This window comes from Bactrocera oleae, chromosome X, assembly GCF_042242935.1.
Source record: "Bactrocera oleae isolate idBacOlea1 chromosome X, idBacOlea1, whole genome shotgun sequence".
Classification (NCBI taxonomy): domain Eukaryota; kingdom Metazoa; phylum Arthropoda; class Insecta; order Diptera; family Tephritidae; genus Bactrocera; species Bactrocera oleae.
Window position 1 is genome coordinate 24378081 of NC_091541.1, and position 16398 is coordinate 24394478.

The following is a 16398-nucleotide window of genomic DNA, read 5'->3' on the forward strand; positions in this document are numbered from 1 at the left end:
TTTGGGTTTCATGTTCATCACCACTCGTGCACTCTGCTACGGAATCATCGCCATAAACTTGTTTCATCAATTGAAACGTTTTGGTAAAAGTTTTACCAATTTTAAAACAAAAGCTCATTTTCGCACCAATGATAAAAACATACTGACACTTAAAACGCAATAACTTCACTTCCAATAGATGAAATGTCATGAAATTTTTACTGGAAGGATTGCAGATTCTAACGCACTAGTCGACATATAGATGGCGCCACAAGAGTTTACTTTGTTACTTTGGAACGCACCTTGTATGTCGCGATTTTCAGTGAAGTATAAAATGGAAAATATCGACGAGTAAAAAAACCGTCCCTGATTTTGCCGGAAATAATATGACCTATTTATAGCCTATAGCTGCCATACAAACTGACCGATCAAACTTACAACAAACAAATCAATGGATACTGGGTTTCTTTTGCTTTGTTTTGCCTTCAATATTCGCACACTTGTGAGCTTTCAAACATAGAATATGTTTCAGCAAGTGCGCTAATTATTTTCGAGCTCTTTTACAGTATAAAGTGTGTTCACACAAAAATATTATATTTGTAATTATTTGTTTGGATTCAGGCCACGCGCAGCTGTAGCCGTTGAATCGATCTTGCTGACTCAGTCCACATGCAAATGTTTCAGGCAATTGCAGCTTTGCTTGCGTTTTTTCGTGATAACTCTTCCCTTTCTAAGTGAGGGACGTCTTCGGCCCTTTTAGTTGATGCCTGAGTAATGTTTTTTACCATTCTGATTAATGCTGCTCGTCTTCTCTGCTTCTTAAGGAAAGTTATTAGAAGTAATAGCACACCTACGATGACCAGTGCAATAAGATAATATATTGTAGTTGTAAATCCAGTCGATTTGGTGCTCCATTAGCTAACGATTTTCTAGTGTACAATGTCGGGAGGAGGGTAAGCTCATTATGTTGTCATGTCCGGTTTTGTTTGTCCGGGTGGCTCAAGGAATTTCTGCCACCTTAATTTGAATGGCATTTCGATTAAAGAAGTTTTTTACACTTACACTAGCTTTCTCTGAATATGTCTCCAATTAGCAGACTTTCTTAAGAGAAATAGTGTAGTTGTCCGATGTTACTGTTGCGGTATGATCGTTTATAATAACAATTCCGTTATCAATATCCTGTACTGGGTGTAAGTCCCCAAATGTTGTTCTGCAGCTTGCGACGCACTGGCTACTAATTGTTGAACGCAAGTCGTTATGTTTGTCTTCCTACTGCTACAGCGTTGTCTCGCAGGGATAGCATTTTGATGTTGTGGGCGATATATAATACAATTGTTTTCTTACAAATAATCTTAGGTCTAGGATACTTAGCTAGAAAATGAAACATATTATAGTCATGATAAACTTTAAATTTGGTCACTTATAGTTCAATTTTTGAGAGACTCGGTTTTCAATAATGATTGTTATCAATAATAACTGGGTTTAGTTACCCTAGTTGTACTAAATCAATTGACAAGATAATCAGGCGTGTTGTAGAATCTGATAGTTGTCGGAATCAGAATTTAAACCGATAAAAAAATGTAATAGGTGTCATGAATTCAGATATTATTGGTTTGACGTTCGAAACAGAAATGGTATCGGTTTTGGGTGTCACGGAAACCAATTTTATCGGTTTTGTTATCAGAAACAAAGCAAAAGGATTTTTGCTGACAGATAAGAAAATAATTTATATTATTGTTACGATTTAATTGTTATTTCTGTAGGGGAAAATATAAGTATAAAACAAACAATGTCATAATTATTGAGTTTATGGAAAAATCAAGATATTATATTTTAAGAGAATTTACAAAACATAATTTAACACCCAAATGCGTCTTTATTCAGTCGATAATGTGATATAAATCTGTAAAGTAAGCATGTATATACAATATATAAGTAAATGCAAGCCAAATTTCACATACGACTCCCCTGGTGCATCAAGTGGATTACTGTGATCTTTTAATATATTCCTTTTATTTTTTTCGTTGCTTTTTTTCTTCAAATAAAAATCGTTCAGCATTTCAAATGTATAATTCATTTAAAAATTTTGTCACATTAGTAGACAGCTGATTCGGATATTGGTTTTGCATATGTTCGAAAAGACGCAAATCCAATCAGATTCTGTGACACCATTCAAAATCAGAATTGGTTTGCAATTCTGACAACTACGCAAATCTGTCTTAAATTCCACAACAGCCCTATTTCTGTCCTAAAGAAGTATAGGTGCCCGGTATCTATTTGTTTCAGTTTTTCGACTTTTCAAATTTCGTTAACTGTATTAGTAAATCGGTAACTTGTTCCTGAAATTTTAAGTTTATTGGCATTTGCTGAGTATTATTTTCCCTAAGTTTTACTAGTTCTATCGTCACTTTTTGAAAGTCGTCGAAGTCCGAGATTTTTATGCTAGGTTGGTATCTTGTTGGGAAGTAATCCGAGTGTGTGTAGGCCACACTTTTGCTGTCTGTCGAAGCTGATGCCATGAAAATCATAAGGGCTGGAATCTTCCTGAACTATACCTTCTACCTACAATTGTGTTAGCTTGTTTCCTATCTATTTTGTTATGTGTTTTAATGTTCAATCCTGAGCTTTTTCTACCTTATTCTTAGCTTCAGTCTCACCTACCCTCGGATGAAAGATATCTTTAGGTTTCTCGCCTGACATAGAGCGAATGATTTTATTGTATTTAATTGTATCAAGTAAAGTTAGGTCTGTAGTGTTTTCAATTCCTTTTTCCAATTTTATACACATAGCGATACTATGCGGAGCATTTACGATTTCGATGTTAAAAATATTTCTGAGACGCGCTAAGGGCGAATAGGCTAACATTACTTCTTCCGATGCAATTAAATTCTTTAATCTATTGAATGCGTTAGTTTGGTCTTGGTCGTATGAAAGTTTACTTTTCTTTGGTTGAGAGGCAGACACCTTACCAAATTCACTTCTTAGGAGATTAGTTAATGGTTTTTCAATATTCTCGTAGTCGCGGATGAAGCATCTGTAGTAACCTCTCATTCCTAAAACAGATCGAACGACTCTTAGTATTGTTGGTTGTGGCAATTTGTGAATTGCTTCAATTTATTGTGAGCAAATTTTTCGTCCTCTTTTGATATTTTGAAGCCGGTATTCGAGTTCCGTTTTGAAAAATTTACACTTTTCTACCGAAACCCTCATATTTGGTTTGTAAGACAAAATGATGACGAGCTATAATATTGTCTTACGTCTGGTGGGGGACTTAAAATTGGCAAATACCGCCATCTAGTGAGAAATATTTTATTGAATGCATTTTGCTTCTCAAAGTTAATGTCTTCTACGTGTAGCTCGACTCTTATCTGTTCAATTTTGAGTTGATCGTTTTTATACTCTCGCAACCTGTTGCTACAGAGTATAATAGTTTTGTTCACCTAACGGTTGTTTGTATCACCTAAAACTAATCGAGTTAGATATAGGGTTATATACATATAAATGATCAGGATGAAGAGACGAGTTGAAATCCGGGTGACTGTCTGTCCGTCCGTCCGTCTGTCCGTCCGTCCGTCCGTGCAAGCTCTAACTTGAGTAAAAATTGAGATATCTTTATGAAACTTGCTAGACATGTTTCTTGGTACCGTGAGACGGTTGGTATTGCAGATGGGCGTAAGCGGACCACTGCCACGCCCACAAAACGCCATTAATCAAAAACAAATAACTTGCCATAACTAAGCTCCGCAATAAGATACAAGACTGTTATTTGGTACACAGGATCACATTAGGGAGGGGCATCTGCAGTTAAAACTTTTTGTTTAAAAAGTGGGCGTGGTCCCGCCTCTAATAGGTTTAATGTGCATATCTCCTAAACCGCTAATGCTATAATAACAAAATTCACTGGAAGCAAATGTTTTTAGCACTTCTATTCACGGTGTGAAAATAGTTGAAATCGAGTGGCAACTCCGCCCACTCCCCATATAACGGTACTGTTAAAAACTACTAAAAGCGCGATAAATCAAGCACTAAACACGCCAGAGACATTAAATTTTATCTCTAAGATGGTATAAGATGACTTTATAGGAACCGCGTTCAAAATTAGACAGTGGGCGTGGCACAGCCCACTTTTAGGTGAAAACCCATATCTTGAGATCTGCTTAACCGATTTCAACCAAATTCGGTGCGTAACGTTCTTTTAATGTTTCTATGTCATAGTGCGAAAATGGGCGAAATCAGACTACAACCACGCCTACTTCTTATGAAACACTATTTTCAATTCCATCTGATTCTTTCACTTTCCACTATGCATATCAAGCAACAATGATTATATCGGGGTAAAACTTTGCGTGAATAATACGTTTAAAGTATGCCACCTTGTGACCAAAAATTGTCTAAATCGAACCAAAACTGTTCAATCCCCTAAGTACTAAATATGTGGACCCCAGTGCCTATAGTTGACCTTCTACCGAAAATATCAGTCAATCCACAAAGAAATCTCAAACGAGTATACCATTTGACTTTGCGAGAGTATAAAATGTTCGGTTACATCCGAACTTAGCCCTTCCTTACTTGTGCTTTTGCTTCCTTAGTTTTTTATGATATCGCTCTTTTGGATCAAATCTTTATTGAATTGATGCTGCTTTATACAGGACTTTTCCACTTAAGCAATATCCGGTTCGAAGGACCAAATATTTATTTGGTTTATAAGACCAAATTATTATATATTTTGCCTGCATACTTTATCATCTACCCTCCTCGAAGGACCAAATGTTTATTTGGTTTGTAAGACCAAATGATGAGAATCTATACAATATTGTCTTACCTCTATTGGGGGACTAAAATTGATAGACACGTCATTGATTGAGAAGTATCACTTTTCGTTTTTCCAAATTGCCTGTATTTTTAATTTTTCTTGAGCTCTTTTGGCTCTTATTTAAATTCTTTATTATTGCCAAGTAATTCTCTTTTATGTTTTGAGACTTATACTACTTGCGCTTGATCTCTTTATACTCTATCTAGATCAAATGATGGTATTGCCTATCAACAGGACTTTTAAATTTTAATTGAGCTCTATGCGGCCCGAATTACCAAATGTTTATTTGGTTTGTAAGATGATGAGCTATACAATATTGTCTTACCTCTGGTGGGAGACTAAAAATTGACAGACTCCGTCATGTAGTGAGAAATATTTCATTCTAATTTTATTTTAAATTTGCAAATTTTTCAGCATAATTTGGAGTGTTTTAAGCAGAATAAATCCGATTTATAACTACGGATGAGACTTAGATCTATCACAATGATCCTAATTAAAACAAGAACGTTTACAGTGGACTGAAACTGGTTGTTAAGCTCCAAAGCAGGACAAGTCTCAACGATCAGCAAAGAAGGTTAAGGCATCAGTTTTTTTGGGAATGCAAAATCAATTTTGTTGATTGATTATCTGCAGAAGGGTAAAACAATCAACTCTGAATATTATTGCAGCCTTTTGGATCAGCTGGATGAAATCATTTGTGAGAAAAGACCTAGTTTGCAGTACAAAAAATCATTTTTCATCAAGACAATGCACCTGCTGACAAAGAATTTAACAATGACAACATTCTACGAACTAAAGTACGAATTGCTTGAGCGTCCACCGTATTTACCAGATTTAGCTCCCTGCTACTACAACCTCTTCAGAAACCTGGAACAATTCCTTCGTGGAAAGCGTTTTCGTCGAATTAAAACGCTATTACAGCCGTAGACGGGTATTTTGCAGAGCTTCCGGAAAGTCATTATAGGGATGGCATAAAATTTGTGGAGGATCATTGGAATAAGTGTATTGAAGTAAAGGGAGATTATATTGAATAAAAAAATAATTCGTACCAAAAACAGTATTTTTTTCATTTCGAGAGTAGAAAGTTTTCAACTGACTTGTAGACCCGACTATCGTGGGAACGGTCGCACGTCTTCTCCTTTCCAACGGTATAAATTTTGTCCATATATGTATGTCATCGGCAACACAGTCAACAATTTTGTTAGCGTAATTATATATAGAAAACATCTATGGTATGAGTTGACACTGCATATAAATTAGAATGGAAAATTTCTTTTTTCTGCGAATTTGTCTTACCTGTATGCATTTCAAACTTTGTAATACAATTTATGACAAAAATTAGTTGAATGCTAGCGTGTCGGAAAACGTCGAATCTTTGTATTAGTTAGCGATGAGGTAACAAGGAATCTAGTGCATCTTTTAGAGCTTAATTAAATTAATTGAATTAAATAATTAGACATTATTAAGTTATCCATCCCACCTGCCTCGTTTAAAAAATTAAATGTTACATGTTATCAACTAAGAATTTTGTAATTTATTCATTTATTTCAAACTTGAATTTCATGTAAATTTGTGCTTAATATCAGCTCTCGTTTTCCTTTTCCAAATTGTAGATAGAGTTTATTGGGAAAAATTTTGTAGTTATAGAAAATACATTGTTTTGTTATAGCTAGTTGGATCCAATCTCCCGCGTTATTCATTATGGCTCAACATTTTTGATGGCAACTTGTACCTCCAAGTATTCCGGAGTAGCTAAATTAAACATTGCTGACATTAAATGTGCTCTTGTTACTTTGTTTTTCAGTAAAGTCCAAACATTCTCTATTATATTGGCGTCTGGTGACTATGATGGCCAATCTGAAGTAACAACTTTCGTTGTAGATTTACGTGAGTACCTGCCGGCGACGGCCTTACCTTACGGTGTTCAAAACACAACGGATCAATACAATGCGTTGATCAGCGCCCCAAACAATACGAGCTTATGCAAGTATTTATTTGGATACCAGTGGCAGTGTGTCTGGGTCCACACTACCATCTTGGTATGATTCGAGGCCGACCTAAAACCTCTTCCGTTTTCGGGTACGGCACCCAGTTACTTGTGTAACTTCTTTTTTCGAACTGAAAATTCAGTTCTTCCAGCATTTAGGTTTAAACCACAGCCACCACGATACTCCCCAAAGGGCCGAACCCAATGAGCAGATTGAACAGAAGTCCAAGGGCTTTCTGCTCCCCGTGGTACCGGAAAGTCTCCGGTCAGACTGCGTAGCCTAAACTACTGCCAGTTGAGCTACCCATTACTCAAATGACTGGTGACATTTGTCGCTTGAACTTCAAATGTCTTTTTATTCGCTTTTTCATTTAAAGTGTTTCTAATATCAGTTCAAGCTGAGTATTATAGCACTATCACTCCATATACTATGCTGATATTACTGGGCAAAGAATATAATAACAGTCATAGTGCATATTGGCTTTTAGTCGCCTTTTACGACAGGCATGCCTTGCCGCGGGCATATTCTATTCCCTGCCCGCAGGGGTAAATCTGAAGTAACAATATGGTTTTCTTGTTTCCATTGAGTACAGAGTCTACTGCTATAAATGTTTCGGACCATTGTATTTTTACACAAAAACATTTTCAGCTGACTTCAAAAACCGTTTTTTTTAATTTTATCATTCTAGCGGCGTTCAGGTTTTCTGTAGAGAAAAAATATATACACCTTTTGGGGGTACTAAAAATTCCTTTGAATAAATGTTTGTCTTTTTCTTAGCCAAACACGTCTCACGGGGTTAAACAATACAAACACGGTTGATGTTTTCCTGCGTATTGTAGATCATGTTCTCTTTTCTCTCATTCTCTCTCAGGTACTACTGATCCGCTTAATTTACCTCTGTGCCATGAATTCACTAGTTACTTTTAAGATTTAAAATCCCTAGAGAAAACGCACTAATTTATACCAGCCGTACTGGCGGGACAGACATTTGAGTGGTTGCGTTAGTAATAATATATAACACATGTCGGAATGGCTGTCAGATTATAGTCGATGTCATATTGGAAGAAATCTCCGCTTATTTATACAAACTATATATATAAATCCTTATAACATATATAAATTCATGAACATAAATAAGCATTAACATAAATAATATTATTTACCGTTTATTCAGGTGCAACTTAAATATCACTGAAGTTAAGATCGATTCAACGTTAAGGGACATTATTCCTCGTTGCTGGTCAGATCCTGTTATGTGCACTGTACTGCGTAAAGACTTAAAGCCTCCAATTATACATCAGGCTGCGTTCGATAGCACAGTAAGCGTTTTATACATATAGTTATAATGAATCCTGAATTTTTGTATGAACAGAAATCGGTTTTTGACAATGAATAACATTTTTTTATTTATTTTATCGATATTATTATACACGTTTAGCTTAAAAATAATAAATATTAACAACTTTAAAATCTATGTTATTATATTAATTTGTTTATAATACTAACAATATTAAACATAATTTTTTATAGAGATTCTTATACAAATATCCAAAATATATTTTTTTTTCTCCTTATACTATTTAATTTCTATCATATATTTATGCAATAATGTCTTCTATAATAACAAATTATACATATAATTTCAAATTTTCTTAATTAGATTATTTACATATTTATCTTAAAGTTGTCTTAAAAGCTATTGTCCAAATTGCTATATCATTATAATTCGATTACATTAAAAAAAATGAAGAACTATGGCACTGAGTCTGAAAACTTTAGTTCGAAATAGAGACACAAATACTGTCATGGTAGCTGTGTACTGTCTCAAAAGTAATTGCATTAACATGGGAAGTATTCATGTTTAAAACTGCCCAATCAATTTGTGTACCGGCAGGTGTAGTTGAATATTCTACACCAAGGAGGGAACTAAAGTTTTTTCTTGAAGCAGATTTCTTACTGTAGTCCCTGTAGACATTAAACAAACATAAATAAAATCTCCAACAATTAGCACATTTTGATTGCATAACTCAGAAATAAGGACTTCCTGAAGTTCTACAGTTAAATGCCTGACAGAGAAAGCTGAATTTCTGTATAGAACCAGAATATTAATGTTGAAACATTTAAACAAAACCTTCTAAAACTTTGCGGCTTTAGTAAATTTTCTTTACAGCCTTTGACTCAATAGAGCTAGCAATGCTATGCTTTGCATATGTTATAATGCAGGAAAAATACAGGATCCAATTCAGAAAACTTGTTAGAAGGAATAAAATTTCCTATGATGAATAGACGTTCTGCAGAAGTAACTCGACTACAAGCGACATATATTGAAGTTCTAGGTATTCTGGGTCGAGTATGAACTACAACTTTATTATATGTGGCGTCCTGGCTTTTATGAATAGTTATTCCCTCAGCCGGAACAACTGGAAACTGATTTCTTTCAATTGAAATTTGTTCATTTATTTTATATTGAAAACATTTTAGAACTTTTTCAATTGGTGTCCAAGAACTTTTTAGAGGATGAGGCTTTTTTGATCGTGCTATCAAACCAAAAATTTAATCCACAGAATTGTTGCCAAGTTTGAATAAAGCACTTGGCTGGTCAAGAAATCTAGTGTAACTGAAACTACCAACACAGTGTACTGATATTTATTATACTCTTGAACATGTTGCTACAGAGTATAATAGTTTTGTTATGGTATATTTTTTTACACACAGCCTACGTACTTTTATATACCCATATGGCTAAATGAGTTTAGCTTCCCGGCCTTATGCAGTCAACAACACCACACAACACACCACTCACACGACAACACAACACTGCACTTATAAGACAACACTGGCACACCACACCTGGAAACATCAGTTCACCCACACACCACGCACCAAGGCAACCTTGCTGGAAGCAGTAGCATACACCCACACACAGGAGAACAACTCTACACACCAACATGAACAAAAGGAGGGAGGGCGAACGCACTGGGCCTCTTTATACTCGAAAGCGATAGCAGAGAAGTCGTTTTGAAGTTCCGCCTTTTTTTCCACGATCGTCTATTTCGATTTTTTTTAAAACCTTGTATTTAAAAAAAACTCTAATATACACGTGGAGTTATAAGTTTTACAAAACACAAAGTGCAGTAAAACATTGACAAAACCAGTAAATTACATATTATATAGAAAGTGACCAAAGTACAGTGAAACAGTAAAAACAAAAGAAAAAAAAACAAAACAAAAAAGTATCGGAAAATAAAAACCGGCGTGAAGTGCAAAAACAAAAGAAGTGCATTTACAAAAAATAAAAATATATATATATTGTACATATTTATACATACATTATATGTACATATAACAAGTGCAGTTATAGAAAGCAAATTAATTAAGGTATACATATGTACCGGTACAAAATTTGGTGCGTTTGGTCGGCAACAAAGGTTTTTTAACTTTGTTGAGGGAAAACAAACAAAAAAAATTGTTTATAAAATTTTATTTTATTTGGGCAACATATATATATTTAAACGACACTTAAAAACGCATACCAAACAAGGTGACTTAACAAACAAATACAAATAAAGTGAAAAAAAACAAAGCGGGCGCGAAATAAAACCAAATAACCCATATAAGCGGGCGCGAAAGTAACAATAAAATTAACAATAAACTTAAACGGGCGCGAACTTAAACAGAAAGGATAAAAGCACATAACATCCAAACAAAAAGACACGAATTTTACAACAATTAATAATATCAACAATCTGGAACACAAAGGAAATTACTCTAAACCACAGATAGGCTCACTTTAATACTTATTAAATATATGTTACACCCCAAAACCCCTGGAGGAATGAAAAGTGAGTTGTATCGTTTCCATTATATGGTATATACATATGTATGTAGTATGTAGGAAACCAAACTGTTTCAATTTACGGTTATTTTACGGGAAAACTGAAAATACCGATATCACGCAAAACAGTTTGGTACAATATGTATAATGTATATTAATACATATATAAACTCAAATACATACATAAGAAATCAATGCCTATAAGCTTACCATTGTGTTAAAACACATCAATTTACCAAATAAAAAAAAAAAAAAATTTCAAGCATTTACTTGCCAAAAATTTCCGACAGACCCCTTAGGCTTAATAAAGCAATAAGCAGGTCTGCATAAAAACAAGGAAGCAAAGGCAAAATAACAATTTAAATACAATAAAAGAAAATAAAGGAGAGAAAATAGACAAATTTGAGTAAACATACTTACATACATATATATATTATATATATATCTATTATACGCGTATATTCACAATCATTATATAAGTTAACTTATTTTTTGTTAAACATTTAATTTATTTTTTTCTTCATCACGGGTACCTTCTCCACTAACAGCCGAATTAAAGGTGAAACTTAATTCTAAGCTTATAATAATCACCAAGTTAATATTTTCGGCACCGGCAGCGCGAGACGTCAGCAACGACGCACACTGTTAGTGTCGTGCTAGTAGCGTCATTCAAATCCTTTAATTGTAGTTTGACATTCTTGTAGTGGGTAGCGGTAAAGGTGGCGTGATACATTTTGCCGAATTTTGTACCTGCATTCCTGAGAATTATTAAGCATAGCACAGTATACTGTGTGACAAAATTTTTATTTTGTTAACTTATACATACACACTTAATTCCTAAGTGCAAAATAGCAAAGCGAAAGCGAAAGCTAAAGAAGCTGCTCATTTGCTTACGCACAAATTTAGATATATAAACATATTCACTCATATCTATACATACATAAGTGCAGTCGGTCAAATACCGATTTAGCAATTCTCTGCTCTCTTAATTCGCACCTCGGAAATAATACGCATATACATATAAATATACATATTTACATATAGTATACAATGTGCTTATGCCTGTATACCCTAAATACATAGGGTACAATCGTGCGAAAAAGTAATCGTAACATTTCGCAAATTAAAACAGTACGATAAACGGAATTCACACAGATTTTAATTTGGTCAAAAACACAAAATATAGAACGGTTTAATAACAAATACAAAAAAAATAATTTATATATTGTATATATATATATATACATATATGTATATTGGTTGAGCAACAACAAAATTATATTCAAAGTCCACTTCGGCATCTATTCGGCAAAACCCCTTGCAGTAAGCAAGCGGGATTGCATACAGAAGTTTAAAGCACAAACAAATCGTGCATACCCTGTATTGTATAAAGTGATCTCTTCACGAGCGCTCATTTGTACATTAATACAATATATATAAACTGATCCGCTTATAGGTATACCATATAGGACTTGCGGAAAAAAAAAAAATTATTAAAAATAAATAATTGTGGTTATTAATAAACAATTTAATATAAACTTTTATATTTATTACAAATAATAAAATATAATACGAATACTTATTTGATATCTCAAATAAAAATACAAATCGGTATTAATACAAAAAAAATTAAATTCGCGTACCTTTGTTCATTGTATCCGAATTAAGACTCGTATTTACGTAAAAGAATATTGGTTGCAGTGTTAATTTACAAAGTATCGCTTGTTTTATTATATATTGAGAAATTTTATTTTATTAATTTTCCATTTTTTTAAATGAACACAGATTCAAAAGAATCTAAAAGGAAAATCTCGACCATTTTTGGATACGTCTCCAAGCTTCATATGACGCCTAAGAATAACCAAAAATTTTAAGTCCTCGGCTTACGCCAAATATGAAAACTGCTTAGACCAGTTCGAAGAAACTAAAGCAATGATTTCCGACCAACTTAAGCTTATAAAAGCAATTGCACCTACTCCACATCAGCGAGGAGAGCTGCCACAAGTACAAACTCAAGAGGCAAGTTCAGGCATCCATCTCAAGGTGCCCGCATGTGACACAGAAATATTTCATGGTGGTTATGAACAATGGCCGTCCTTCCGGGACATGTTTACAGCCGTTTACATGAACCACCCAAAATTATCAAATGCACAAAAATTGTATCACCTCCGATACAAAACAAAAGGTCAGGCGTAATAGTAAAACTGTTCGCACTAAATGAAGATAATTTCAATTTGGCTTGGGAAGCTTTGAAATGTAGACGTGAAAATGAAAAAATATTGGTCGATAAGCAAGTAACGATACTAATGAACTTGCCTAAGATTCAAAAGGAAACAAGTGAAGAGTTTATAAAACTGCAATCCACTGTTTCCAATTGCTTGTCGGTTCTATCGACACAAAATATTCCCAGAGACAGCTGGGACCCAATACTGGTAAATAAATGCACCGCCGCTTTACCAGAAAAATCATTACATTTGTGGGAGCAATCGCTCTCATCTCGAAAGACTCAGATGAAAGACTTTTTAATAACCCAATACGAAATCGCAGAAAGGGTAGATAAAACAAGTAAGGAAGGGCTAAGTTCGGATGCAACCGAACATTTTATACTCTCGCAAAGTCAAATGGTATACTCGTTTAAGATTTCTTTGTGGATTGGCTGATATTTTCGGTAGAAGGTCAACTATAGGCACTGGGGTTCACATATTTAGTACTTACGGGCTTGAACAGTTTTGGTTCGATTTAGACAATTTTTGGTCACAAGGTGGCATACAAACGTATTATTCACGCAAAGTTTTACACCGATATAATCATTGTTGATTGAAAATGGTGTTATATGGGAAATAGGCGTGGTTGTAGTCCGATTTCGCCCATTTTCGCACTATAACATAGAAATATGAAAAGAAACGTTATGTACCTATTGGAAATTGGTTGAAATCGTTTAAGCAGATCCCAAGATATGGGTTTTCACCTAAAAGTGGGCTGTGCCACGCCCACTATCTAATTTTGAAGGCGGTTCCTATAAAGTCATCTCATACCATCCCAGAGATAAAATTTAATGTCTCTGGCGTGTTTAGTGCTTGATTTATCGCGCTTTTAGTAGTTTTTGACAGTACCGTTATATGGGGAGTGGGCGAAGTTGCCACCCGATTTCAACTATTTTCACACCGTCAATAGAAGTGCTAAAAATATTTGCTTCCAGTGAATTTTGTTATTATAGCTTTAGCGGTTTAGGATATATGCATATTAAACCTATTAGAGGCGGGACCACGCCCACTTAAAAAAAAAAATTTCAACTGCAGATGCCCCTCCCTAATGTGATCCTGTGTAGCAAATAACAGTCTTGTATCTTATTGCGGAGCTTAGTTATGGCAATTTATTTGTTTTTGCGTGGCAAGGGTCCGATTACGCCCATCTGGAATACCAACCGTCTCACGGTACCAAGAAACATGTCTACCAAGTTTCATAAAGATATCTCAATTTTTACTCAAGTTACAGCTTGCACGGACGGACAGACGGACGGATATATAACCCTATATCTAACTCGATTAGTTTTAGGTGATACAAACAACCGTTAGGTGAACAAAACTGTTATACTCTGTAGCAACAGGTTGCGAGAGTATAAAAATGGTCAAAACGAAAACAGTTCACCACGACCTAAATAGAAGCTTCCAAAGACCCCAAGCCAGTAGCAACAACAATTTGAATAGAAGCTTCTTCAGAAAAAAAACGTTCACATCCGAACAGTACAAACAAAGCTCAAATCTTGCGAGAAATTCAAAAAATTGAATATTATCGACCGAAATAATTTCGTTAAAACAAAACGACTTTGTACAAACCGCCTGTCACATGTGCTTACACTTAAAGAGTGCGAAAGCAAATTTAATTGCGTTTATTGTCATAAAAGACATCGTTCAATGCTGCATTTTAGCACATTTTCCAGCTCACTTCCAAACAGCGCAAATATGAAAAGAGCCACGGGTTTATGTGCAACAGCAAATCCTGAAGTGCGAAATCCCGAAAATTGCCAAGAAGCACCATGCTGCTTAAAGGCAATAAAAACCCAAACGCTACACAGCGAAAATCAAAGTAGAGTACTACTACCCACAGCAGTCGTCTCCATCGAACACCGAGGAGAACTGTTTAAACTTAGGCCTTAATAGACCAAGGATTACAACGATCTTTCATAGCGTCTTGGGCACAAAATAGGCAACAACTTTTAACAAAACAAGCCAACTTTGAAATCATAGGAGTGGGCGAAAGAGTAGTTCGAAACTCTAATAAAATCTGTCCCATTTCCTTAATTTCCCCAAAGCGGATAGGAGAATTAAAGCAGAAGCTAAAGTCTTACCGCAGCTAACAAATATGCTACCAAGCTATCATATAAATAGCAAGCTTTGGACAAAGGTTTGACACCTCAAATTTGCAAATCCCAACTGCAACACGCTCGCTCAAATAGACATTCTATTAGGCAGCGATCCCATACCTCAGATAATACTCGAGGAGAAAATGAGAAAATTTCAAACACACTATTGGTACAAAATACTATTTTCGGTTGGTTCCTAAGTGGACTAGTTATGGAACCAGTTCCACCATGACAACGCAAGTTGAGGAAATCTCAAACGAATACCTCAATTCACAGTTGAAAAAATTTTGGGAGTTAGAAGAACTCCCCCCTATTTCAATTACAACCCCAGAAGATCAGTATTGTGAAGACTTTCACAAAGCCACAACTACTAGATCAGATAATGGTCGGTATGGCGTACGACTACCACTAAAACAACACCTTCCAAACGCAATCGCCTTAGGTCACTCTCGCACCTTTGCAATACAGCAGTTTCAAAGTATGGAAAAGAAATTACTTAAAAAAGGCGAACTTAACCCAGAATATGGTGGTGTGTTGGAAGAATACCTCCATTTAGACCACATGGAGGAAGTAAGCCCATGCGAAAAAATCATCAACGGCAAATACTACTCATTTCACTTGTCGCATCATGCAGTGGTAAAGCCAGACAAAAAAACAACTAAAGTAAGAGTTTTCTTTAATACATCAAGATCCACTAGCTCGGGGAATTCCCTAAATGATATCCTATTTACGGGACCCAAGCTCTAACCAGATAATACGTATTCAACGGAGACGTAGAAAAAATGTATAGGCAAATAGTCGTACATAAAGACGATCAGGATTTTCAGAGAATTATTTTCCGAAAATCCCCCAATAATCCCTTACGCGACTATAAATTAAAAACAGTTACCTTTGACGTCAACTGTGCTCCATATCTAGCCATTCGAATACTGCACGAATTGGCAGAAAACACCAAAACAGAATTTTCTCTGGCAACCCAGGTGCTAAAAACACAAACGTATGTAGACGATATCCTGTCTGGAAGTCACAGTCTTCCACAAACATACGAGTCACTATCACAAGTTGTATAAACCCTCAAAACCGCAGGGTTTCCGTCGGAAAAGATAACGACGAACCACCCTAATATTCTAACAAAAATACCAAATGAAAATTTGTTAGATACTAATTACCTAAAATTCAAACAAGAAAGTACAACGAAAACTCTGGGGATCCAATGGAATGCGATATCTGACCAATTTCATACACGACAGAGTCAATATCTGCATTATCCGTCATACCAAAGCGACAAATTCTATCCTCTGTGGCAAAACTTTTTATGATACAAGCCAAAATTCTAATACAAGAATTATGGTTAGATGGAACCGACAACAAGTAAAACCACTTCGTTTAGAAAAGTGGTCCCAGCTTGCGAGCAATCTAA

At 35.2% G+C, this 16398-nt stretch overlaps 1 protein-coding gene across 7 annotated transcripts in view; it reads left to right on the plus strand.

Moving 5' to 3' along the window:
- Asator (tau-tubulin kinase asator) overlaps positions 1-16398 on the plus strand; it is a 551150-nt gene that overhangs the window by 270225 nt on the left and 264527 nt on the right. For all 7 annotated transcript variants that reach the window (XM_070112342.1, XM_070112345.1, XM_070112344.1 and 4 more), the window contains one exon: positions 7955-8099. In XM_070112342.1, the coding sequence (XP_069968443.1) occupies positions 7955-8099 (145 nt within the window). The remainder of the gene's footprint in view (positions 1-7954; positions 8100-16398) is intronic.